The sequence below is a fragment of the Piliocolobus tephrosceles genome, chromosome 13 (assembly GCF_002776525.5).
Source record: "Piliocolobus tephrosceles isolate RC106 chromosome 13, ASM277652v3, whole genome shotgun sequence".
NCBI classification, from domain to species: domain Eukaryota; kingdom Metazoa; phylum Chordata; class Mammalia; order Primates; family Cercopithecidae; genus Piliocolobus; species Piliocolobus tephrosceles.
Genome location: NC_045446.1, coordinates 30,657,933 through 30,684,492, shown reverse-complemented (window position 1 = coordinate 30,684,492; position 26,560 = coordinate 30,657,933). Strand labels below are relative to the sequence as shown.

At 43.6% G+C, this 26,560-nt stretch overlaps 1 protein-coding gene across 2 annotated transcripts; it reads right to left on the bottom strand.

Moving 5' to 3' along the window:
- Positions 1-432: 432 nt before the first annotated feature.
- On the bottom strand, positions 433-26,173 carry CD59 (CD59 molecule (CD59 blood group)). Of its 2 annotated transcripts, XM_023185557.1 has the most exons (5): positions 26,070-26,173; positions 23,644-23,688; positions 16,668-16,752; positions 11,650-11,751; positions 433-5,071 (listed from the first exon to the last, which is right to left on the bottom strand). In XM_023185557.1, the coding sequence occupies exons 3-5, from the start codon at positions 16,732-16,734 to the stop codon at positions 4,854-4,856; spliced, it is 387 nt and encodes a 128-aa protein (XP_023041325.1). In that variant the 5' UTR covers positions 16,735-16,752; positions 23,644-23,688; positions 26,070-26,173; the 3' UTR covers positions 433-4,853. The 2 variants fall into 2 exon arrangements, with proteins under 2 accessions (XP_023041325.1, XP_023041326.1); XM_023185558.1 differs by lacking the exon at positions 23,644-23,688 and having other exon boundaries at positions 26,070-26,161.
- Positions 26,174-26,560: the final 387 nt, after the last annotated feature.

The window sequence follows — 26,560 nt, the reverse complement described above, 5'->3', positions numbered from 1 at the left end:
TTGTGCCACAATTTAAGGACCAAGCTATTCTGGGAAGCCCAGAACAGTCTTTCCTTCATTATTCATCTCAATTAACCATTGTGTTGGTTTGCACTTGGGGGTGCAGGCATTCCCATCTCCCTTTCAAGAAAGTTTCTAAAAAATACAGACCAGCCTTTATTCTTGTTTTCCCAGGTAAATGTGGTCCTATGTACTTGCAGAGTAAGAATTAAAAATAAACTGAAACCTGAGAGGTAGTTTAGCGGAATAGGGAGTACAGAGGCCTGGAAGATGAGGGAGCTGAGTTTAAGCTCCATCAACCAGCATCAACTAGCCATGCTACCTTGGGCAAAATAACCGTAGCTAACACTTACTGATTGTGTGTTCTCATGTTATTCTGACAGTTAACACTTACAGGGTAGGTCTGTCAGAATTTTCTGTCCACAAGCAACAGAAGCTGACACGGAGAATTTATTGGAGGGCTATGAGACAGCTCATGGAATTGAAAGCTCTTAAGAACTAGATTTAGAGGGTGCAGAGACCAGGGCAACTTCAGGGATCCAGGTAGCAGGAAGGAATCGGTGGCCTCTTGGGTATGGCCACTGTGGTGGTAGACACTGTCTGCCTTGTTTGCTGAGTCTTCTGACTTTCTTCCATTCTTCCTGCTCTTGGACGTCAGACTCCAGGTTCTTCAGTCTTTGGACTCTGGGACTTGCACCAGTAGCTTACCAGGGGCTCTCGGGCCTTTGGCCACAGACTGAAGGCTGCACTGTCAGCTTCCCCAGTTTTGAGGTTTTTGAACTCGGGTTGAGCCACTACTGGCTTCTCTATCCCAGCTTGCAGACGGCCTATTGTGCGACTTCACCTTATAATTGTGGGATCCAATTCCCCCTAATAACCTCCCTTTCATATATACCTATATCCTATTAGTTCTGTCCCTCTGGAGAACCCTAATACATGAATTATAACTCTAAGTTTCAGTTCTGGCCATAGCATTATGTCACACCAACATCAGCATCAATGTTTTAGGTTGCCTAATTAATGTATCTGTAAACCTATAGGCAGGTTGGGTGGGGCTAGTGAGAGTTAGCGCCAGCATTGATCATATATAGGATCAACCTACTGGGGTTGGCCACGTTGTATATAGCCACGAATAGCAAGGAGGGGAACAGCAACATCCCTAGGGAAACTGATCACAGAAAGGCAGCTCCCTACCCCGCAGTAAAAAGAACCTTGAGTTTCCCAGTTCAGTCCCCTGCTGGGTGCATGCTGCCCCTCCCCTCTCCCAGAGGCTCTGGACCTACACAGCTGCTGAAAAAGAGAAAACGTCCTTACCCACAATGAACCATCATGGGCACCCACCTAGAAATTAAGGTACTGTGGTCATTTACCTTACCCCAGAATAATAGGAGTGTGTATAAACAGGAAGCTTTAGTTTAGATAAGTAAGATATCCGTTATAAAAATGTTACATTGAATAACCTATAAGTAATTTGAAAGAGAGACTTCTGGCTAGTTTTCACTTATTCAAAGTCAGTGGGGATAAATGCATTCTGAGTCGCTGTAGGTTTGAGACTCTTACAGCCCTTAACAGCCCTGTCAGTCCGTAACCAGCATCTTCCTATCTGGCAGACCCTTTACCTTAAGCCTCACAACAATTCTTTGAGGTAGGTATAGAAAGTGAAAGTTCAGAAAGGTTGGGGGGGGAAAAAAAAAAAAAAAAAAACCTTGTCCAGAGACATAGCCAATTAGTGGAAGAGAGTTTGAACTCAGGTTCCTAACTACAAAATCCACGGATTTAACTGCTGCTATCCTGAAACGAAATATCTACAAGTAGCAGACACTGAGAAACAGACCAGCAGATAGTGTTTTGAAATGATCTTCTGTTTCCAGGAAGGACTAACTAGGTCCTGTTCAACTCATATTGGGTAATCTTCCAGTTAAAAAAAAAAAAAAAAATTGCACTTTGTTTTCTTTTCCAAAAAGAGGCAGAAACTGATTTCTTCAAAGTAAAAAAGCACCAAGAACCCATTCTAGGCTTTCCAAAGTTAGGCACATATTAAAAACAGTATGCAAAACAGCAGAGAAGTAGACCTGCTGACCTGAGGAGCTGAGTGGGAAGCATGGACTTGCCAACCTACCTAAGCGACCTTGAGCAATCCAGCTAACTTTGCACAGTTTCCCCTTGAGTAAAGTGAGGTGTGAGTACAGATGAAAATGTATATAAAACATAGTGCTTAGAACCCTGTACAGAAAGTTGCCCTCATCACAATGAATGTCAGTCAGTACTAGCTCCAGCCAGCCCATCAAGAATCCCTCAGGGGGATCTGTCAGCATTCGTTCAGATCTGTTGGCAGTAACCGAAACTAATGTGAGCTAGTAGACTTTGAACACTGCTAAAGGACTTCCCAAGAGGACTCAGATGTATAAAGCTGGTTCATTCTGTCAAGAGGCCCAAAGTCTTGGGCAGGCTCTTATTTTTTCAGGACACACATGACATGAGAAGTCATAGGGGCTGACCGTAAGGACACAAGAAAAACATACCCATACCTTGAAGCCCCAGGACATTTAAGACTCAGTTCGGCAAATGGATTAGCATCTTTCAGGAAATACCATGAGCTCTACTGACCTACTCATCAGGTGTACCGTGCACCCCTAGCTCATCCCCTCAAGGGGACAGTCCAATGGGGTTACCACCCAATACTGAACACTATGACAGTTCCTGTAAATCCAGATGAGGAGGGCATGGGGTAGTGGCTCTCGAGCAAAGAGCCAGTAGGCAAGACTGGACCCAAAGGCAATACTGTAAACATCTTTACATTACAGGATTGCCTTCATGTCCAGGTACTCAACCTTGTCTATAGCATGAGTCACAGCAACTTTATGCAGAAAGCAACCCCAAAGTTTAGGGCCATTTATATGACCGTTGTTGATTTGGACAGTTTAACAACCCTCTTCCCATCTCCCCATTTAGCAGCACCCAGATTCTGCTTTAGAGGACTACCTTCTTCCCAATGTAGTCTGGCCAAAAAGTGGGTGCATGACACAAGATAGCAGTAAGCCAATCTCATCCTCGAATCTGAATCCTGAGAGAGGCTTCCGAAACTGTCGACTCCTGGCTTTCTGGAGTGTGGCTGAATTCCCCACCCCCTTGCCCCCAAAAGAGTTCCCAGAAATTCATTTTCTGCTCAAATTCATCAAAATTCGTTCTCATTCCTTAGAACTCACATGAAATGTGCTTCTTTGCTCAGCCAGTGGCTGTGGGCAAGGTCAGTACTTCCTTAGGCCAAAAAAAAAAAAAAAAAATCCTATTGAGGAAAGAGTCACACCTAGTATTTTGTCTTGAAACAGAGGATTGAAGATGATGTAAGGAAAGACACTGAGCTAACAGAGAACACAGAACACCAAGGTAATGCTGAGTTTTGATAAGCAAGTCTCTATTTTTCTATGTTCAGGGAATGGCATCAACAGAAGAAAGCTGGCACTGCTCAGGACATCTTCTTTCAGTTACTGCCATTAAGCATACTGCATATGCTCTTATCCTTTTGGGCCACAACCACATTCATCCACTTGTTATAGTTCATTTTCAGAAAGGCATCATTCACTGCACTCAATTTGTCTAAGAGTATAATCAAGGGTTTTTTTTTTTCAACATTAATCAAGAAATTCCTCCATCTGCAAAAGTCAGGCTATGCCATTAAATACAGCCAAGATCATAAAACACAAATGTTATTAAGGTCTACTGAATCTTGAGATTTATTCACTAGAATACACAGGGAAAAGGAAAAAGTTTGCCCTTGTGAAAGGTGTGTATCATTTTTTAGAAAGAGCTTCTGAAAGCCTCAAACATGTGTGACTGTGCTAATAGCCCTTACAAAGGTATTTTATACAATCTATGCTGAGTCAGCTAGGAGTTAACAGAAGGCTGGATGCAGATGGTAAAACAACCCTGCAGAGCTGTTGTTATTAAGGATGACCTCTGGAAGTCTCAAACTGTAACCACAAAAGTTGTTCCCATTGCATTCATACTGTATACACACATACCTGAACAGCCTTCCTACCAGTAACATTTAAAATAAGCACACTTAATACTGCCAGCCACATGTACGGAATGTTCATTCTGTAACTGTGTGTGGCAAACCCAAGATATCCCACCATTCCAATAAAAAAAAAAGGCGAGGAAATAGCCTTAACACACCATTAATGTGTGCTATTACACTTTTCCAGTGAAAGATAACAAAGCCCATATAAAATTTAAAGACAGAGGAAAAACTCGACTTTCAGCCACTTGTATCTCCCTTAAGTTTTCATGCCCTGCCATCTGGAACACTTACCCACTTCTCTTCCAGAAGTCCTCTAGCTCTGCATTAGGGATCTTGTTGCCCCTGACTGACACCCACATAAGGAACATTTGGCATGCCTCCATGGCAACATGGGAGCCCTGAAGTTTACAAAAGCGTTCATGTGAGAGAGGATGCTCACACACTCCTGCCCAATCCTCCAAAGATGTACTAATGATGCTAACTGACTACATCCAAGGAGCCAGAGGAAAAATAATCTGAGGGTTGCAGAGAACCCACTCAAGTTGTCACTGCAAAGCTGGTCCTCCCAAGAGCAAAGGAAGAAGCATGCAATCTAGCTCAAGTCACACCTACTTCACTCTTAAACTTCTTCCTTCAAGTGGGGCTTCCCTGCAAACAGAACTGGTCTTCAAAGTCTTCCAGAGCCCCTCTATCTTAGCCAGGTTGCTCAAGTCAATTTTATTCTTTCCCAACAGGATCCAGTTGGAAAATATCATGCCTTTACAATGCGGCAGCAAGGGAAAGGGGACTACGCAGCAACGGGGAGTATGGGAGAAGCTCTCCTGGTGTTGACTTAGGGATGAAGGCACCAGGCTGCTGCCAGAAGTGGGGTCACCAGCAGAAGAACTGTTTTCTCTGATAAGGATGTCCCACCATTTTCAAGCTCTTCGTTAAAGTTACACAGGTCCTTCTTGCAGCAGTGGTACTTTAGCTCGCTTTCCTTCAAGTGGGTTGAAATGTCATTGAAATTGCAATCCGCAAACTTCCAACACTGGTTATATACTTGTAACCCTGTGGGGAGACACACATACAAGGGTAAGAAAGTAAGTGAGAAGAGTTCTGTATCTGCCTTTGAACCCTCAATTCTATTTCATATGTATCCTGTGCAAGTAGAGACATCTAGACAAGATGCTCATCCCAGGTTGGTATAAAGGAGAACAATTAAGTAAATAATGATACACCTCTAAATAGAGCTTTTCCAGAAAATCAAGGTCTCATCATACCCAGTATAGTTGTGGGGGTGGGATGGGAGAGGAACAGGCATTTATACTCTTAAGAGGGAAATTTGCTAATATCTGCCAAGATTTTAAACACATGCTCCCTTTGATCCAGCAATTCCACTTTCAGAGTTTACACTATGAAGTTACTTGGGGTTTTTTTCCTTTTCCTTTTCTTATTTTTATTTTTATTTTTTGGAGATAAGGTCTCACTTTCTTGCCCAGTCATCTGGTCTTGAACTCCTGGGTTCAAGTGATCCTCCTGCTTCAGTCTCCCAAAGTGACAGGATTACAGGGGTGAGCCACCATGCCCAGCCAAAGCTATGTATAAAAGAGGTTAAGATATATGCTCAAGAATGGCCACTGCAGCACTGAACAGTATCTGTACAGAAAAAAGCCTGAAAAAAACCCAGTCCATTAATTTTTTAAAAGTGTTTAAAGAAATTACAATAGAATGTCTTACAATGCAAGTCCATGTAGATAAGAAATGACATGGGCCTACGAGTGCTAACATGGAAGGAGCTTGATTTAAAAAAAAAAAAAAAGGTGGGGGATGGGCAGAAAAATAGGTAAATTGGACTCCATCAACATTTAAAACTTCTGTGCTTCAAAGGACATTATCAAAAAATAAAAAGATAACTCACAGAAAGGGAGAAAACGTTTGCAAATCACATGGAAAACACTAGGCGCGGTGGCTCACACCTGTAATCCCAACACTTTGGGAGGCCGAGACGGGATAATTGTTTGAGGCCAGAAGTTTGAGACCAGCCTGGTCAACATGGCAAGACCCCCTCTCTATTTTTTTTTTAAAGTCATTGGAAGAGCATAGTATCCAGGATATAGAAAACATTCTTAAACTCTACAATAAAAAGACTAACCCAATTAAAATATGGGCAATGAGGCCAGTATGGTGGCTCACACCTGTAATCCCAGCACTTTAGGAGGCTGAAGTGAGAGGACTGCTTGAGGCCAGCCTGGGCAACATAGTGATATCCCAACTCTACACACACAAAAAAAATTTTAAAAATTGCCAGGCAGGGTGTTGCCGCTTTAGTCTTAGCTACTTGGGAGGCTGAGGCAGGAGGATCACTTGGACTCAGGACTTTAAGGCTGCAGTGAGCTATGATTGTACCACTGCATTCCAGCCTGGGCAACAAAGCAAGACCCTGGCTCTTTAAAAAAAAAAAAAAAAAAAAAAAATGGGCAAAGGATTTGAATAAACATTTCTCCAAAGAAGATTCTCAAATGGCCAATAAGTACATGAAAAGATGCTTGATATCATTAGTCATTAGGAACATGCAAATCAAAATCACAGTGAGATACCACTTTATACTCACTAGGATGGCTAAGATCAAGAAAATGGCAAATAGCAAATGTTGCAAGGAAGTGGAAAAAATTGGAACCCTCAAACATTGCTGGTGGGAATGTAAAATGGTATAGATACTCTGGACAAATTTGGCATTTCCGCAAAGAGTTAAAGATAGAGTTATCCATTTGACTGAGCAATTCCACTCCCAAGTGTATATACTTCTGCCATTCTCTGGAAGGATTCCCAAGTAATTTAATGGTGTTATCATCATGGAAGAATACACTTCATTTATGTTTCTATTGAGTTTTTAAAATTTGCCACATGGATGATTTATTTTTAAAATATTTAAAACTTCATTTTAAAAATCATGAGATTATTCAGTAATACAGGAAAAGTTTCTACAAAAACATGCCATCATGGTCCCATTTTTGGAAAAATAGCCTTGGGCACACAGGAAAATAAAGGCCAGAAGTATATGCTCCAAGTATCTTACCGTAGTTTTTTAATATTCAGAAAAAGCATGTTAGGTGAAAAATGTATTAGTTGAGAGTGGTGTTATGGCAGATTTTCTTCTCCAAAAATAACTGAGTGCCTATGTGCTAGATACTGGGGCATAAGAAGGTATTTGTCCTTGCCCTGAAACTGTTTTCTTATCTTCTGTGCTGGAAAGAAAAAAATACAGATGCATATTTCCTTATTTCAGGTTTGTAGCTAATTTACCCAATTCCATGAAAAGCCTGGAACACAACACTTCTCAGTTTACAACTGCAGGCATAACTGTCCTTTCCTTCTCCTCTGAGGGGATGGGTATCTGGACTGGAATTTAATGAAGTTTGGTCAAGTGGCAGAGTCCAGATAGAGTATTCTAGAAATGCCTCTACTTGCTGGAGTCTTAACTAAATAACTGGAAGCTTCTAACATTGTACTAGAGGCTGCTGGTGATTCAGACAAGTTACTGCTTTATGTAATAGTAAGTAAGCACTGGAACTTGAAAAGCTTTAAAGCTATCAGAATTTTAATTAGGGAAGCCTAGCAGCTTGGGGAGAACAGACAGTAATTTATTAATCATTGCTACCAATTAATCATTTACTATGTGTCCTGCAGCATACCAAAGTGCTTTACTTGAATTACCATATTCAAATAATTACCAGCCTTACGATGGTAATCTTCTCACCAAAGCTAGCCTCGGAATTATCCACGTAAAAGTGGATTATATCAGAGTCCCTGGAGTGTTAGAGGTTTTCTCCTCCCCCCTCTTTTTGAAGACCTTGGCTCAAGTCTATCTAAAGCCAACAGTCTTCAGTCGTCCTGGGCACCCTTAAATGTGGTCCTTGTTCAGAACGTCATTACAGCAATGACTACTCACCACTGTCATCAGAGGCCCCTTCAAGACTAATTTAACCTGGCTTATACTTCCATGGTTTATACTGCTAGGATGCCAGTAAATATTGGTTGAATTAGCAGCCAACCTGTCTCTCTTCTAGACTTACTTTGCATAGCACCATCATATCGGTCGCTATGCGAACGTCATAGAGTACAGTTACACAAACTTACATGGACTAGCCTAGTACACACTCAGGCTACGTGGTATGTCCTGTTGCTCCTGGACTACAAACCTGTACAGCATGTTACTCTACTGAATACTGTAGGCAACTGTAACACAGTGGTAAATATTTGTGTATCTAACCGTATCTAAACATAGAAAAGGTACAGTAAAAATGTGATACAAAGATTTTTAAAATGGTACACCTGTACAGGGGGGCACTGACCGTGAATGGAGCTTGTGGGACTGGAAGTCAGTGAATGAGTGGTGGGTGAGTGTATACATTAGTGTACACTACTGTAGATGTTTTAAATATTGTACATTTAGTCCATACTAAGTTTATTTTAAGAAATCAACCCTGGTTTGCTGCCACTTTACTTTAGAAACTTAATTTTAAATGTTTTTACCTTTGTAATAATAGTGTAAGACACAAACATGTTATACAGTTGTACAAAAATATTTTATTTCTATTCTTACTTTATAAGCTTTTTTATTTTTATTTATTTATTTTTGAGACGGAGTCTCGCTCTGTCACCCAGGCTGGAGTGCAGTGGCGTGATCTCGGCTCACTGCAAGCTCCGCCTCCCAGGTTCACGCCATTCTTATGCCTCAGCTTCCCTAGTAGCTGGGACTACAGGTGTCTTTGTATTTTTAGTAGAGACAGAGTTTCACCGTGTTAGCCAGGATGGTCTGATCTGCTGACCTTGTGATCCATCCGCCTCGGCCTCCCAAAATGCTGGGATTACAGGTGTGAGCCACCATGCCCAGTCAGAAGCTTTTTTATTTAATTATTATTTTTTTTATTTTAAAAACTTTTTTTTTGTTGTTAAAAACGAAGACACAAGCACACACATTAGCCTAGTCCTACATAGGGTCAGGATCATCAGTATCACTGTTTTCCACCTCTTCATCTTGTCTCACTGGAAGGTCTTCGGGGGTAAAAGTACGCATGGGGCTGTCCTGTCCTAGGACAGCAATGCCTTCTTCTGGAATACCTCCTGAAGGGACCTGCCTGCTGAGGCTGGGTTGTTTTTCTTTTTTGCTTTGTCTTTTTTTTCTTTGTAGAAATAAAAGAAAAAAAAAGCCTTGTTCTGTCACCCAGGCTGGAGTGCAGTGGCGCAATCTCAGCTCACTGCAACCTCTGCTTCCCGGGTCAAGCAATTCTCCTGCCTCAGCCTCCCGAGAGGCTGTTTTACAGTTAACATTTTTTTTTTAAATAAGTAGAAGGAGTACATGCTAAAATGATTTTTAAAATATAGTAAATACACAAGCCAGTAACACAGTCATTATAAAATATATACTGTACATAGTTATCAAAATATCAAGTATTATATATTGTGTTATATTTTAGTTTTGTAAGAAACTACCAAACTGTCATCCACAGTAGCTATACTGGTTTGCATTCCCACTAGGAATGAATCAAAGTTCCCACTGCAGCTGGGCGTGGTGGCTCATGCCTGTAATCCCAGCACTTTGGGAGGCCGAGGCAGGCAGTCACTTGAGGCCAGGAGTTTGAGATGAGCCTGGGCAACACAGTGAAACCCTGTCTCTACTAAAAATATAAAAATTAGCTGGGCATGGTGGCTTATGGCTGTAATCACAATTACTTAGGAGGCTAAGGCATGAGAATCACTTGAACCCTGGAGGCAGAGACTGTACCACTGCCCTCTAGCCTAGGTTGACAGAGCAAGACCTTGTCTCAAAAAACAAAAAACAAACCAAAACAAAAAAACAAAGTTCCATTGTTCCACATCCTCACCGGCATCTGGAGTTGTCAGAGTTTTGGAGTTTGGTCGTTTTAATAGGTGTGTCTCATTTTTGTTTACATTAACCATTTATAAGAAATTTTGGGATTTAAGAGCTGGAAAAAGATCTTGGCTCTGACCTTTCCTCTCCTCCCTACCTCTGCTGTCCAACACATACATTTCATAAATGAAAAACAGAGGTGGAAAGAACTAGCTGGTGGCAAGACAGACGTCAGTGCTCCTAATTGCTGCTCTAATATTCATTCAACACATAGTAATTGCTCTGATCATCTCATTTGGAAATTATACTTAGTTTAATTATACTTAGTAGTGAGGAGTCCAAGAGACACAGTTGATCAAGCTAAAGAGCCAGGTCTTCTGTGCTCATATATAATGACCATGTTTTCTCTAGGGGCCTTACGACGCTTTCTACATTAACAGTGATTGAACACGGTCTTCCAATGGAGGCAGAGGGACTGGTCCCCTACAGAATCAAGAACTCTGAATGGAGGGTTTGCAGTTTTAGCTGCAATTCAGCAATTTATATCAAAATTATCAGATGCTCCTAGTTTCTTAGACAGGGTAACTATAATTTGTCTTTAGTTATTGAGGGATTTCTCCTTTCTGGGGAAGTTAATCTTCTTTATCTCAGGCTTTTGTGAACCTGTGGGTGTCCCAAGGCTTTTCTGAGTTTACCTGACATGTTCACCATTTCTCGATGTTGACATTGGGGGGAGTTGGTGTAGAAGATCTAAGAGTACAAAGAATCTTGTGGAGTGTTTTTATGATTAATCTCTTAGAAATCTAAGCCTGGGGGTTTTACCTTGGACACTAAGAACATTCTGAAACCATCATTCCTCGCTGGCATCATTTGCACACATCGATTCTATCCAGAACCATACCAGCAAGAACAAAGGGCATGTCTTTGCTGGTTTCTTTCCTCTGTCTACCACTTCCTAAACTCCATTTTAACAGGGTTGATGGAGGTGAATATTCCGTGGTCTCACAAATTTGGGAAATGCAGACTGGACAGGACTGGTGCATGTTAGTATTGCCCATCCCCACATTCATGAGCATGTTGCTCTGAGGCTACCGAGCCCTGGTACCAGATGCTGCCCCTCGCAGGCACACCTCCTACTTATCCCTCTTACCTCCTACTTGTCCTCTGAGCTCAGCTTGAGTCTCCTCAGGACTCTAAAAATACCAGATACCCCATAGAATGAGACAAAGGCATACATAAAGTCATGTAGGACAGTCAAACAGGCCTTTGTCATGATTTTAACTGTATGTGTCTTTTATCTTTGCATCCCTAGCTCCTAACCTTCTGCTGGGCACACAGTAGGTTCTCCAAGGTTTGGGAGGCAGCACAGGGCTTCTGTTAAAGGGTACAAAGCTTTGGAAACAGATGGACTTCCATGTTCAATTCCTGAGTTGGTTAGTTGACAATAGTTTGTTGCTTAATCTGAGCCTCGGTTTCCACATTTATCAAATGGAAATAAAAGATCACCCTTAGAAGTACAAAACATTAAATTTAAAATGCATGCACATGTATATATATGTAACAAACCTGCACGTTGTACACATGTACCCTAGAACTTAAAGTATAACAAAAAACAAATAAATAAAATAAAATGCATGGACAAAGTGCTTAACCCAATACACACCTGTTGCTAATAAACAGCAGCTATTACTTGATGCAAGTCTAATGGCGATTACAGTGGCACAATTTTCTATTACCCCTTTACATTTAGGAGACAGACAGGGCAGGCTCTTACCAGCTCTGGCAATGAGACACACATCAAAACCAGATGAACAATTGATGGCTGTTTTGCAGTCAGTAGTTGGGTTAGAACAGCTGTAGCACTGCAGGCTATGACCTAGAATCAGGAAGAAAGTAAGGATCTCTTAAAGCAACACTGACTTGTTCCCTGGCAGCCCACCATCTCCATTAATATGGGCCCAAAGTCGGCAACTTATGGTATACTTCCATTCCCGCACAAATGTATAGCGGTCATATCTTTCCAAATTGAAACTACAGTTCCAGCAACATTTTTTGGAACCTGATGCAAGCACAAAGAAAATATCCACATTTGAAAATCCATCTAACTGTGTAACTGAGAAGCTTCCTCCTAACCTGCAACTGGAAGGAGATTAGTCTGCAATGTAATGATGTGTTAAGAGGAAATTACCAAGAGAAACAAACAGAATTCTATAAGTGTCTTCCAAGCAATGAATATGCCCAATTAAATCACATCCTGTGGGTTGATGATCAGTGTCTGGCAATACCTATCTGCATGAAAATACATTTTCAAAAATGAAATACGTAAAATGTCATCACAGATCAGTATTAACAAATGAACATCTGCAATTGATTTGATGAGAGGGAACACTAATTCTGAACCTCAATTAAGCAAATGGTTATCCTCCTAAAAAGAATTATATTCCCCTCATTAGTAGATGCGTATTATATGGTTGGGCTCAATTATTATGTTGTGAATTTTGTCAATAAAAAAAAAATCTGTGAAAATTTTGTTTCTTCTCTTATTATTGAGGTAAGTCTCATAATACCCTTGATTTTGCCTCTTGACCTGCAAAGCTTAAAATATTTACTATCTGGGCCAGGCGCGGTGGCTCACGCCTGTAATCTCAGCACTTAGGGAAGCCGAGGAGGGTGGATCACCTGAGGTCAGGAGTTTGACACCAGCCTGGCCAACATAGCGAAACCCCGTCTCTACTAAAAATACAAAAATTAGCCAGGCATAGTGGTGCGCACATCTAATCCCAGCTACTTAGGAGGCTGAGGCAGGAGAGTCACTTGAACCCAGGAGGCAGAGGTTGCAGTGAGCCAAGATTGCACTACTGCATTCCAGCCTGGGTGACAGAGTGAAACTATTGAAAAAAAAAAAAATTGCCAGCTGGTCCTGTACAGAAAAAGTTTGATAACTTCTGGGATAAGGTATCATTACTGAACTACCTGCTTCTAAGGGACTGACCAAATGCCAGGAGTACACATTGTCAAAGACAAGACAACAGCTGTGCACTTTAACCCATGGCCATAGGAGAGCTGGGTACCAGCAGACACAACGTGAGGGTCATCTTACGTCACAAGCAAATTGCCTCCAGTTCCCTAGTTTGAAAAACAATTATTGCTCCCAGTCAATTCTTAGGACTCATCCTTGCTAGCTGTCAGGTTTTACTGGGTTATTTTTCCTTCTCCATTTTTATAACGACAGTGACAAGAAAAGATGAGTTACAGTCCACACATGTGATGGGGAGAGACTGGGGAAGCAAGAGTTGGAAGGAAATCGTCCTGGTTTGTATAGATAACCCCTTTTCCATCATCAGAGATAAACTATCTTCCTGCCATGTGACTTCTGCCATGTAATCAGTATTTGGCAGAACCCACCTGTGTGAAAAGACATTTTCAAAGAGGAAACATGTAAAATTTCATAAAAGAATGTCATGGTTAAACCAAGTGTGGGTTTTAGAGCCCAAGAGCTGACTTCTAGTTCTAAGGCTGAAGCTTAGGTTTATCACCATGGAAAGAGGAGATTTTTCAGCGGAAAGTCCAGTGGAAGGAAGGTGGGTCCTCACTTCCTGAGCACAGAGAGGAACCCAGTTCTCTAGAGCATCTGAAATGGCCATGCTTGCCCTCACAGGTGTGAAATCCTACCCAACAGAGGATCCCTCTGACTTGTGAAGGTTCCAGATTAATGCCTTGAAATATTAGTTTTAAAAAACAACAACAGTAACAACAACAACAAAAACTAGGCCAGGTGTGGTGGCTCACACCTATAATCCCAGCAGTTTGGGAGGCCAAGGTGGGCGGATCACTTGAAGCCAGGAGTTTGAGACCACCCTGGCCAACATGGTGAAACCCCACCTCTACAGAATATACAAAAATTAGCCAGGCGTGGTGGCACATGCCTGTAATCCCAGCTATTCAGGAAGCTAAGGCACGAGAATCACTTGAGTTTGGGAGGTGGAGGTTGCAGTGAGCCAAGATTGCACCACTGCACTCCAGTCTGGGAGACAGAGCGAGACCCATGTCTACATAAAATAAAATAAAATAAAAATAAAATAAAACCAACCTCCACTTTCCCCACTTTTTTGCAGATAACAAGACAGATGTCTGGAGAGGTGACGTGACTCACCCAAGGACACCTGGCTACAAAGCAGCAGAGCTGGCAGCAGCCTCGGCAGCCTAGGGGCCTGTGGGCAGGGCCCTATCCACCGGCTTTGTTTGTTCTCCCCTACTGTCAGCCTGTGGCTGTCATGACTGTCTGAGAAGGAAGCCACAAGGAGAAGGCACAAAGATGCAATTTTTCTCTGGTCCCTTCCTTGTGCCCGACGTGTATTGATGCGCACGAAATGGAAAGAATCTAAGATGACAGGTCATTTTTGAGGGTCATTTTAAAAGGTTACCTGTAGATGTGGATTTTTGTACTGACCAGATCCTGGGCTCATTTGGCTTCTTGAGAAACCTTTAGAGGGAAAGGCTAAAACCCATGGTTGGAACGTCTGTGGGCAAAAGTATTCATGGCAAACACGTTCATTCAGTGTTCAAATATCTGTGCATTGATGTGCTAAGCTCTTCACAGGATTGTTAAAGCTTTTCATAGGATTGTTAAGAGAAGTAGGCTCAATTATCTTCATCCCCATTTTGCAAGAGAAAACTAAGACTAAGATGTTACCTAAATTGTTCAAAGCCACACAGCTACTAAGTGACCGAGCTGAGCTCAAACTCAGGCTGTCAGTTCTAAAATCCAAGGTTGGTTAACCATGATGTTCTAATTGACCTGAGTGGGAAGAGAAGGAAACTATACATTATGGGGGAAACTGAGGTCAAAAACAGGGCCAGGTGCAATGGCTCAGGCCTGTAATTCCAACACTTTGGGAGGCTGAGCTAGGTGGATCATTTGAGGTCAGGAATTCCAGACCAGCCTGGCCAACGTGATGAAACCCCGCCTCTACTAAAAATACAAAAATTAGCCAAGCATGGTGGCATGCACCTGTAATCCCAGCTACTCAAAAGACAGAGGCACGAGAATCGCTGGAACCTGGGACATGGAGGTTGTAGTGAGCCAAGATCATGCCACTGCCCTCCAGCCTGGGCGACAGAGTGAGACTCTGTCCCCCTGAAAAAAACAAGCAAACAAACAAGCAAAAAAAACAAGCAATAGGTCAGTGGACAACGGTTTGATATTTTAGCCACTAAGCCAGGGTAGACGAGATTTCCCCTGGGCTACGAGAGGCAGAGTTCAGAGGAAAGTTCCACTGCAGGGTTCTCAGACCCTTTGGGCAGCAGCAAAGAAGGCCTCTCATCTGTGGGCGTGTGAGCTTCACATCTCAATTCTCTGAGAAAGGGCTGATGTGCAACCCAAGACTTGTCACAGAGAAGCTGATGGTCCCAAGCTTGCTCCATAAACAAATGCAGACTGCTAGAAGTAGGATGTCACTGGGCTATTAAAATTCTAGAAAATATTCCAACTTAAGCAGCAGAGACAGAAAAAAAGAAGGAACAAAGAAAAATGAATAAATAAAAAATAACTATAGAAAAAATATAGTGTTTTAACACAGGTGAACCACATCACGGTGCACCCTGGCTAGAATCACAGAAGTGGAAGGAGGGGTGTCATGACTTCTTTTTCTGCTCAGAGAGGGACAGCATGTTAAAGTGTGTCCTGGGGCAAGTTACTACTTTGCCTTCATTTCCTCAGCTGTAATATGGGAGGTAATAGCATCGACCTCCCGGGATGGTTAGACGGATTTAAATGAGACAGGCTCTGGCACTGTCCCCAGTAAACAATAAGCAGTCAATATATGGTTGCTACCAATATTCTAAGACATGCTACAGTGGTGTGGAAATCTTTTTTTAAATTGCTCACTGTATTGCTACTTCCTTTTCTGCTCCCCCCACCAACCGTATTTCTAAAAAACAAAAATCCAGCAGCAGCTAAGACGTTCTACCAACATGACACAGGCAGGCAACCACATCTGACCCTTACAATGAAGCATGTGTGTTTCCACTGTTATAGAAGTTGACTCAGAAGCACACAATTTCCTCCAGCAACCAGGGGAAGGGGGACTGAGGGGAAGTGGTGGCCCAGTGACAGGTGGCCTGGAGCAGGAGGGAAGAGCAGGGACTCTGTTGCCAGACTGTGTGTTCACATTGCAGTGTACCACTTCTGTGTGTTATTTGACAAGTTATTAATTTTGGGGGGGCCCTCAATCTTGTTGCTTGTAAAACAAGGATAAAAATACCACCAACTCCATCAGGTTGGCATGAGGATTAAAGAAGCAAATACACGTAAAATGCTTAGAGTAGTGACTGGCACATAAATGCTGTCAGGGTTAGTTAGCTGCAGCTGCTGTAACTATGACCATCATCATCATTAAAACATAGGAGGAGCCCTAGAGCAGGATTGAGCTCAGATGGCTCTAAGCAGAGTGGACCCCAGATGGACTTGCACAGCACTCTAAGAACGCTATCCACTGGTGTCCCCAAGCAGCTTATGGTGACAGGAGTGAAACTTCAGCCGCTGAGTGTTGATCCACCCCTGCCAAAAGCCACTTTGTAACCCAGGACGGGGCTGTAACTCAGGAAGATGCCCCACTGAGGACAAGGTCATAACACAGGAAGGAGCTGCCATACAACCCCAGACCTGTAACACTGGAAGGCAAAAGAAACAAAGCCAGGCCTAGAGGAGGAGCTGGGGCTGCAACTGAGGCTTAAGAAGGGAGTTCATGTCCAAGGCAGCCTAGATCCCTGTCCTGAGACTAGAACACTCACCTGAATGGCAGAAGACAGCCAGGACAAGCAGGAGCCCAAACAGGACAGACCCTCCTTGGACTCCCATTGTGATTGTCCACAGAACCTGGAAGGAAGGGACAGGAAGGATTGTCAGGAACCAACAAATGACTGCTGGTTGTCTCAAAAACCAAGGGCTGGAAGGCCAAGGAGGCTTCTGAGAGGAACATTTACAGGGGAAGTCAAGGCTGAATCCCTGGGCCATGCCCCAGCTCTAACCCACAGCACCATATACCCTTCAGTAGGCTCAGTCCCTATAAGCCCCAGCGTGCACTACCACACCGTGGGAATAACACTATCTTCCCCATCAGGGTTATTGACTCAAATGACAATATGACCAAATTGACTCATACAGCCACTGTGGTTCCCACTCTACTGGCCCCACTGCAAGCTGCTGGCTGAAACAGAGGGCCACTTCTCTGAGCCATAGCACTACGTAAATCAGACCAAAGGGGTGACTCTGGAAGGCACCAGCATGCACTCAGCAGCAGAACAGGGAGCAACGGCTTAGCATACCTGGAAGCTCTGGCTCCTCACTGTAAGAATTATAATGGGGACACTTGCTTGCTCTCTTTGGGCACATGAAGAGAGGTACTGGGCAACTTTGTAAGCTTCCATTACACAAATGCCTAGATGTGTAGTGATAGCATCAGGTGAGAAGGAAAGGGTGAAATGCCTCCAACCCTACTTTACCCAGTAAAGAAGCTAAGGCATGGGGAGGTTTTGAACTTGCCTAAGTACAAAGCATCCATAGCAGAACTAAGAAATTTCCCAACTCCAACCCTACATCCCTGAACCCATCTTGAAATAAGGAGGTGGCAGCGCCTGTAAACCAGGGTACTCCATATTCTAGTCTCCAGAGTCCCACAGGCCCGGACAGACAGATGGGTTCTTGGAAGGGTGAGTTACCTACCCTCCCTAAGTCAGAAATGCAGAGTTCCCTGGGAAACTGACAATCCTGACAATCCTTACTGTCCCTTCCTTCCAGGTTCTGTGGAATCATCACCTCTCACATCTTGAAGGTCATCTGCTACTTAGGAATTTGCTGATACAGGCCAGTGGAGGACTGAGAAGCTCCAGGAAAAGGGCAGGGTCTGATATTGTTCAAAAAAGAAAACACTCAGTGAGTCAAGCCTGGAGATGTGGGTGGTGGAGGTAAGAAAGAGGTGGTTTTATGATATGTGAGGAACCAGGAAGAAAGACAACTGTGGCCTGGCCTTTCCTTACAAATTGAGGGCTCACCACCACCCACTGGGCTCTGAAACCCACAGCCTGCTATGGGACACCATCCCCCATGTGGACCTTCCTGGGGGCCTGGGCTCCAGCAGCCTGCCTGGTTCCCCATTTTCAGGGGTTTCTGAGTAGGAAGGGTGATTTACAGTCTCGGGTTAGACAGGGCTCCAGTACACAAGGAACTGCTGTGAGTGAGTAGGGAGAGGAAGGTACTAGTCTGAGGTCCCTAAACAGAGAGCTCCAGACACTTCCTAAAAGTTAAGCATAGCATGATTGGAACCTGGATATTATAGTGAGACCCTGTCTCTACAAAAATAAAAACATTTTAAAAAATTAGGCTGGTGTGGTGGCACATATCTGTAGTCCCAGCTACTTGAGAGGCTAAGGTGGGAGGATCGCTTGAGCCCAGGAGGTCAAGGCTACAGTGAGCTGTGACTGTGCCATGGCACTCCAGCCTGGATGACAGACCAAGACCCTGTCTCCAAACAAACAAAAAGCCAATGTAGCTACAATGTCAGGCATCCCCATGGAAGGAGGAAGGAAGGAACCTCCTGACTCGGGTTAGGCACTGGAAAGGCGTCAGGCTGGCAGGAGCTGCTGGCTCAGGACACTTCCCTTGGAGTGGTCCTTGACATAAATCACACCATCACAACACGCAGGGTCCCTGACGGGAAGCTGTTGTTTGACGAAGTGCCTTAGAAAGAACTGGCCTGGGTGGAGCACTGTGGCTCACGCCTGTAATCCCAGCACTTTGGGAGGCCGAGGTGGGCAGATCACGAGGTCAGGAGATCGAGACCATCCTGGCTAACACGGTGAAACCCCGTCTCTATAAAAATACAAAAAATTAGCTGGGTGTGGTGGCAGGGGCCTGTAGTCCCAGCTACTTGGGAGGCTGAGGCAGGAGAATGGCGTGAACCCAGGAGGCAGAGCTTGCAGTGAGCCAAGATTGCGCCACTGCATTCCAGCCTGGGTGACGAGTGAGACTCCGTCTCAAAAAAAAAAAAAAAAAGAAAGAACTGGCCTGCTTTCACAGGCGTTCCAGTTCAGTCTGGAGGCCTCTGAACAAGGCCAGATGGTTCTGGCTCTGTCACCTCTTTGCTGTGTATTAACCTCTGATCATGCTTTGGCTAGTAAGCATGGGGATAGTTATGTGTACTGCATAGCACAATGCCTGGCCAAAGATGGCACTCAAAAAGCTGTGGCCACTGTTAGTGTAACTTAGGCGTAATGAGGTTACCTGAGGAAGAAACTGCGTGGGGAGGGAGTGCTGGGGGGTGAAGGGTGGGAAGGCAGACAGAGGGTGATGTGAGGTGAGGAAGCCAGAGAAACACCCTGGGTTGAATAAGCAGGGGAGACGTCAGGCATCAAAGCTAAGGAAGCCCTCAGTTTTCTGGGATGGGTGGGGAGTGTCAAGTCTTAGCTTCAGTTCCACATGACCCGCTGGTTGTTGCTATAGCTGATCCCATGACACGCTGCAGGGGAAGCCAAGATGGCAGAGAAAGGAAGTAGCTATGTGTAGATGCCCAGGTCAGGGTGTTTGATCAAAATAAGACCAGGCCTTTAGGAACCACTGCCAAAATACGAATTTCCAAGAGCAAAACATTCATATAGAGTGTGTGTATGTGTATGTGGGGTGGAGGAGGGCGGGAGGCAGAAAAAGAAATAGCTGATTGTTTTAAGGCTATTTTATAAATGCCCTAAAATGTAGATGGTAACTAACACTAAGCAAGATCATTTACGGCTTTTATTTTTCTTCCTGATCCTTTACTTTTTTCCATCCTTTCCCCAAATAGTCTATAATTAACCAAGTATTACTTTTACAATCAGAAACATCAGGAAAATCCACACATGACAATGTTCCTCTTCTAGTAGTCATAAATCATCTATCTTTTGGTAAAACTAGTCCCTAGTCTAAAACACTCTCCATTTTAAGTAAAAAAAAAAAAAAGGAAGATGCCCATAAGTTAAGTGTAGATAAGATGACGAACAAATCAAAAGTGCTGCCATTCCACCCAAACCAAGCACTTAAATGCAAGATACACTCAGAAAGCATCAACACTCAACTCCTTTCCAAACATCTCAGGACTCATTAATAACAGTGGGTTTGTCCCTAAAGACTGTTCTAATAATATTGCTACTGTTCTGAATAATTTTTAATTCTTCTAAAGAATGCACAACTGAAAAATCCCTCAAAGAAGATATGTAGGGACAAGTCTTCCCCATGATGAAGGAAGGGCAGGTTTTCCTGGGTGGTGCGTAAGTTGACTCTAAAGTCATTTCCATAATGGGAGTTCCAGATAGGCCTTTCATCACAGGAATAAGAAATAGTCAAGGTTATACAAACATTCTTTAAAATAGCAACAATTTAGTGACATACACATCCAAAGATAAGGAAATGAGTATATTATGGTACACTTCCATGGTGGGGAACTGCATAGCCAGGAAAAGAATGGGTGTGGAAGGCTGCTTACAATGATTTAAGATCTACCAAGCAAATGCAAAGCAAAAAAAGCAGGGGTTGCAATCCTAGTCTCTGATCAAACAGACTTCAAACCAACAAAATCAAAAGAGACAAAGAAGTGCATTACATAATGGTAAGGGGATCAATGCAACAAGAAGAGCTAACTATCCTAAACATATATGCACGCAATACAGGAGCACCCAGATTCATAAAGCAAGTTCTTAGAGACCTACAAAGAGACTTAGACTCCCACACAATAATAGTGGGAGACTTTAACACCCCACTGTCAATATTAGACAGATCAACAAGACAGGAAATTAACAAGGATATCCAGGACTTGAACTCAGCTCTGGACCAAGCAGACCTAATAGACATCTAATAGAACTCTCCACCCCAAATCAACAGAATATACATTCTTCTTAGCACCACATCGCAACTATTCTAAAATTGACCACATAACTGGAAGTAAAACACTCCTCAGCAAATGTAAAAGAAATCACAACAAACTGTCTCTCAGACCACAGTGCAATCAAACTAGAACTCAGGATTAAGAAACTCACTCAAAACCACACAACTACTGGAAACTGAACAACCGGCTCCTGAATGACTACTGGATACATAAGGAAATGAAGGCAGAAATAAAGATGTTCTTTGAAACCAATGAGGACAAAGATACGACGTACCAGAATCTCTGGGACACATTTAAAGCAGTGTGTAGAGGGAAATTTACAGCACTAAATGCCCACAAGAGAAAGCAGGAAAGATCTAAAATTGACACCCTAGCATCACAATTAAAAGAAGTAGAGAAGCAAGAAATTAGAATGGCGATCATTAAAAGGTCAGGAAATAACAGCTGCTGGAGAGGATGTGGAGAAATAGGAATGCTTTTACACTGTTGGTGGGAGTGTAAATTAGTTCAACCATTGTGGAAGACAGTGTGGTGACTCTTCAAGGATCTAGAACTAGAAATAATATTTGACCCAGTGATCCCATTACTGGGTATATATCCAAAGGATTATAAATCATTCTACTACAAAGACACATGCACACGTATGTTTACTGTGGCACTGTTCACAATAGCAAATTCTTGGAACCAACCCAAATGCCCATCAGTGATAGACTGGATAAAGAAAAAGTGGCACATATACACCATGGAATACTATGAGTTATAGTTCTTTGCTGGAAAAAGGATGAGTTAATGGCCTTTGCAGGGACATGGATGAAACTGGAAACCATCATTCTCAGTAAAGTAAAACAAAAAAAGAAAACCAAACACCACATGTTCTCACTTGTAAGTGGGAGTTGAACGATGAGAACACATGGACACGGGGAGGAGAACATCACACACCGGGTCCTGTCTGGGGTTGGGGGTGGGGGAGGGATAGCATTAGGAGAAATACCTAATGTAAATGACGAGTTGATGGGTGCAGCACACCAACACGGCACATGTATACCTATGTAACAAACCTGCACGTTGTGCACATGTACCCTGGAACTTAAAGTACAATTTTAAAAAAAGAGCTTAAACTTAGTATCTCCAAGAAAAAAACAAAAACAAATACAGGCACTTCTTATCAAGTTCCTGAAAATGTTTTAGATAGCAAATGTTCTAGGTATTTGGGTAGAAAATGCAATGAGTCTATTTCCACTGTTTTAAGTAGGAAAACATGTTACTGTCCATCCAAAAACCCCAACTGGCTCCCCAAACATCAATTAAATATATACACCCACACACATGTGACCCTGAACAACACAAATGTGAACTGCAGAGGTCCATTTACATGCAATTTTTTTTTAAGAAAATGTATTGGAAAATTTTTTGGAGATCCGCAATTGAAAAAACTGTTACATAAACTGCATACCCTAGAAATATTTTTAAAAATTAAGAAAAATTTAGGTATGTCATGAATGCATAAAATGTATATAGATACTAGTTTATTTTATCACTACCCAAAAACATATACAAATCTATTATAAAGTTAAAATGTGTTAGCCAGACATGGTGGATCATGCCTGTAATTTCAGCACTTTGAGGGACCGAGGTAGGTGGATTGCTTGAGCCCAAGAGTTTGAGACCAGACTGATAAAACCCCATCTTTACAAAAAAAATAGCCAGGTGTGGTGGCATGTGCCTGTAGTTCCAACTACTCAGGAGGCTGAGATGGAAGGATTGCTTGAGCCTGGGAGGTTGAGGCTGCAGTGAGCCAAGATCACACCACTGCACTCCCACCTGGGTGACAGAGTAAGACCCTGTCTCAAAAAATAAAAACTTACACACACAAACACAGACCATACATAGCAACATTCAAAGTCAAGAGAAATGTAAACAAATGTAAAGATGCAGTGTTAAATCATACTGCATAAAATTAACTATAGTATATACTGTACTGTTAATAATGCCGTAGTCACCTCCTGTTGCTACTGCAGTGAGCTCAAGTGTTGCAAGGATCTACTTATCATCAGGGATAGGATTAGTATCATGTGATGATAATTATCTGTGAGCCGTCTGCCTCTCTAGAAAATTGTATATCACAGTGAAAGGTGATCTCTTGCAGTTCTTGAGTATTTTCTTTATCGTGTTAAGCACAATAGTGTAAAACTTGAATGACACATGAGACCCATACAGGGTACCTCTAGTGATGCTGGGCACGCTCCCAAGAAGCATAGAAAAGTCATGATGTTACCAAAAAAACAGTTGAACTGCTTGATATGTACCATAGATTGAGGTCCGCAGTTGTGGTCGCCTGCCATTTCAGACAGGTAATTCATCTTGTAAACAGATGACATAAACTCATGGTATCAATAACTATAGTACAGAACTATAACGGATTTTCTCTTCCTTATGATTTTCTAAGTAACATTTTCTTTTCTCTATCTTACTTTATCATAAAAATATCGTAGGCAATACATATAACACACCAAATGTGTGTTAATCAACTGTTTATGTTATTGGTAAAGTTTCTGGTCAACAATAGGCTATTAGTAATTAAGTTCTGGGGGAGTCAAAAGTTAAACTTGAATCTTCAACCGTGTGGGAGGGGTCGGTTTCCCTAACCCCACCTTGTTTTAGGGTCAACTGCATATAAACATATATAATATATATTACATATACATGTAAACACATATACATATTACACATACGCACACAAATACACATATGTATGCACATATATATGCAATCCAAATAAATGTGAACATAAAGCATTTAACACATCCAATAATTATTTAATAACATTTAAGGAATTCAGTCATCAGTATACTTACTGCTGTGAAGTAGGTCTCACCTCCTACACCAACTGGTGCTAAAGACTAGGACGAAAATAAAAGAGGGTCATAACACTGGTTCTCAAACTTTAGGGAGCATCAGAATCACCTGGAGGGCTCTTAAGCAGATGATGGGACTCCAGCCCTAGAGGTTTTAATTTAGTGGGGCTAGTGTAAGGCTCAAGAATGTGCATTTGGAGCCAGCACTCGGGGGCTGCGTATCTGCTGGTTCAGGGGTCACACTAAGAACCACTGGGTTAGAGGGTGACCTGGCATAAGGGCCAGGTTACTTTAGATTGGGTTGGAAATGTTTCTTCCAACAGGGCTATCAAAGAAGCTGTTAGTTCTGATTAAATATTTAGGAGCCGCTTCTACTTTTAAGGGCCCATATGATTATGACATTGAATGCAAGCCATTAGGCAAGACATTGTGATGTGGTTTGGCTGTGTCCCCACCCAAATCTCATTTTGAATTGGAACTCCCAGAATTCCCACGTGTTGTGGGAGGGACCTGGTGGGAGATAATTGAATCATTGGGGGCGGTTTCCCCCATACTGTTCTTTTGCTAGTGAATAAGTCGCACAAGAGCTGATGGTTTTATAAGGGGTTTCCCCTTTCACTTGGCTCTCATGTTTCTCTCTAGTCTGCTGCCATGTAAGATGTGCCTTTTGCCTTCTGCCATGATTGTGAGGCCTCCCTAGCCACGTGGAACTGTGAGTCCTTTAAACCTCTATTTCTTTACAAATTACCCAGTCTTGGGTATGTCTTTACCAGCAGCATGAAAATGGACTAATACACCACCAAAATCTCATGGTGAATTTTAATCCCCAGTGTTGGAGGAAGGATCTGGTGGGAGGTGATTGGATCATGGGGTGATTTCTAACAGTTTATCAGCACCATCCCTCTAGTGCTGTCTTGTGACAGAGTTCTCATGAAATCTGGTTGTTTGAAAGCGTGTAGTACTTCCCCTCTTTGCTCCCTTCCTCCTGCTCCCGGCAAGTAAGGTGTGTTTGCTTCCCCTTCTGCTTCCACCAGGATTCTAAGTTTCCTAAGGCCTTCCCAGAAGCAGAAGCCTATACAGCCCAAAGAACTGTGAGCCAATTAAACCTCTTTTCTTTGTAAATTACCCAGTCTCAAGTACTTCTTTATAGCAGTGTGAGAATGGACTAATACATTTTGGCAAACGTTGCCACCTCCCTCAACATTCTGAGCTCTGTGCCTTCTTCAGGGAACTGGGAGTAAATCTCCAGGAGTGGAGAACTTGAACAACTGCTCAGGGATGGCAGGGTACCTGAAACAATTAGCAGCCACTGCGTTTGTGCTGAGCGCTTTCCATCAATCATCTCAACTACCCTATGAAGTGAAGCCTATTTTACTGACAAAGTGCTGTTAAATACTTCCAGAAATGACCAGTGGAGAGCCTGGCTATCACTAAATGGCCATAAAAGGCGCGCTGCCTAATGCTGATTTTTGTTTGTTTGTTTTTTGTGGTTTTGTTTTGTTTTTGAGGCGGAGTCTCCCTCTTGTTGCCCAGGCTGTAGGGCAACAAGAGGCTCACCGCTATCTCCGCCTCCCGGGTTAATGTTGTTTTGTTTTTTAAAAGTCAGCAGTCAGACTCTAAGAAGGGTGCGGCCTGAGCCGACCCAAGTCAACAAAACACCACGTCGTACTTAAAACGTCCGTTTTGGCCGGGCGCAGTGGCTCACGCCTGTAAATCCCAGCACTTTGGGAGGCCGAGGCGGGCGGATCACGAGGTCAGGAGTTCAAGATGAGCCTGACCAACATGGGGAAACCCCGTCTCTACTAAAAATACAAAAATTAGCCGGGAATGGTGGCGCATGCCTGTAATCCCAGCTACTCAGGAGTCTGTGGCAGGAGAATCGCTTGAATCCGGGAGGCGGAGGTTGCGGTGAGCTGAGATCTTGCCACTGCACTCCAGCCTGGGCAACAACAGCGAAATTCCATCTCAAAAAAAAAAAAAAAGTCCGTTTCGCCCGACACCTGCTTTTCAAAATTCTACATTTAGACCGCGAGGGCAGAGAGTAACGGCCGTGACCACGGAGGGCTGGCCTTTCCCCCCGGCGCAGTTCCTCTAAACTGCTAGAGTTTCCCTTGAGACGAAAGCGATGGCAGTGGGCCTGGGTGCGAGGCTGCCCGGCGTGGGAAAGGAGGCTGCTTCTGGAGAGGGCGCGCTCCCCGTTTCTCCTTCCTTGTATGTAGATAAAATGAAGCCAGGGTTCTGCCAGGACACCAGGCCGCGGTGACGGGCGGAAGGGCCAGGCGTCGGGAGGCTCGCCCGGCGGGGTCGAGTGGAAGGCAAGGACGAGGGTAGCCCCCGCAGACCCTCCGCCCAGGCCCAGACTGCCGCCGCCGCCGCCGCCTCAGCTCGGCCCACCCCAACCCCAGCAGGCCCCGGAGCCTTCTTACCTGGCGGTGCCTGGGATCCGCTTCCAGCCTCGCGCTACTTCTGCGATCAGCCCCCGCAGCCCTTCGCTCCAGCCCGCAAGGCTCCGCCCCCGGATCCGCCCCTCAGGATGCCCTTGCCCTCCTAGGCTCCCGGCTCCCGCACCGCGCAGCCACGCCTTGGCAGGAACCCCCTCCCCTTCCTCCACCCCTCGCGCGGAACTCAGCCTCCTGGCCCAGGTTCTGAGCAGGCCGGGTGGCCAGGACCCAGTGAGCACCTTCAAAACGCCAGGGAACTGAAAGTTTGCGGCGTCCTCCTCGGATTTGCTATGGGACATAAAAACTGTAGGAAACTTCCAAAGACTTCTGATTTTCCCTTTTATTTATTTATTTTTTTAAGTATATTAAAAAGTTTTTCAAAACGTTTCTGTGCGTCTTGCTGGTGCCCTGGGTGCCCCAAGGCCTGGCTGTCAGGCTATGCGGCCCTGCTGCAGTCTGAAGCTGCTTCCTGCTGC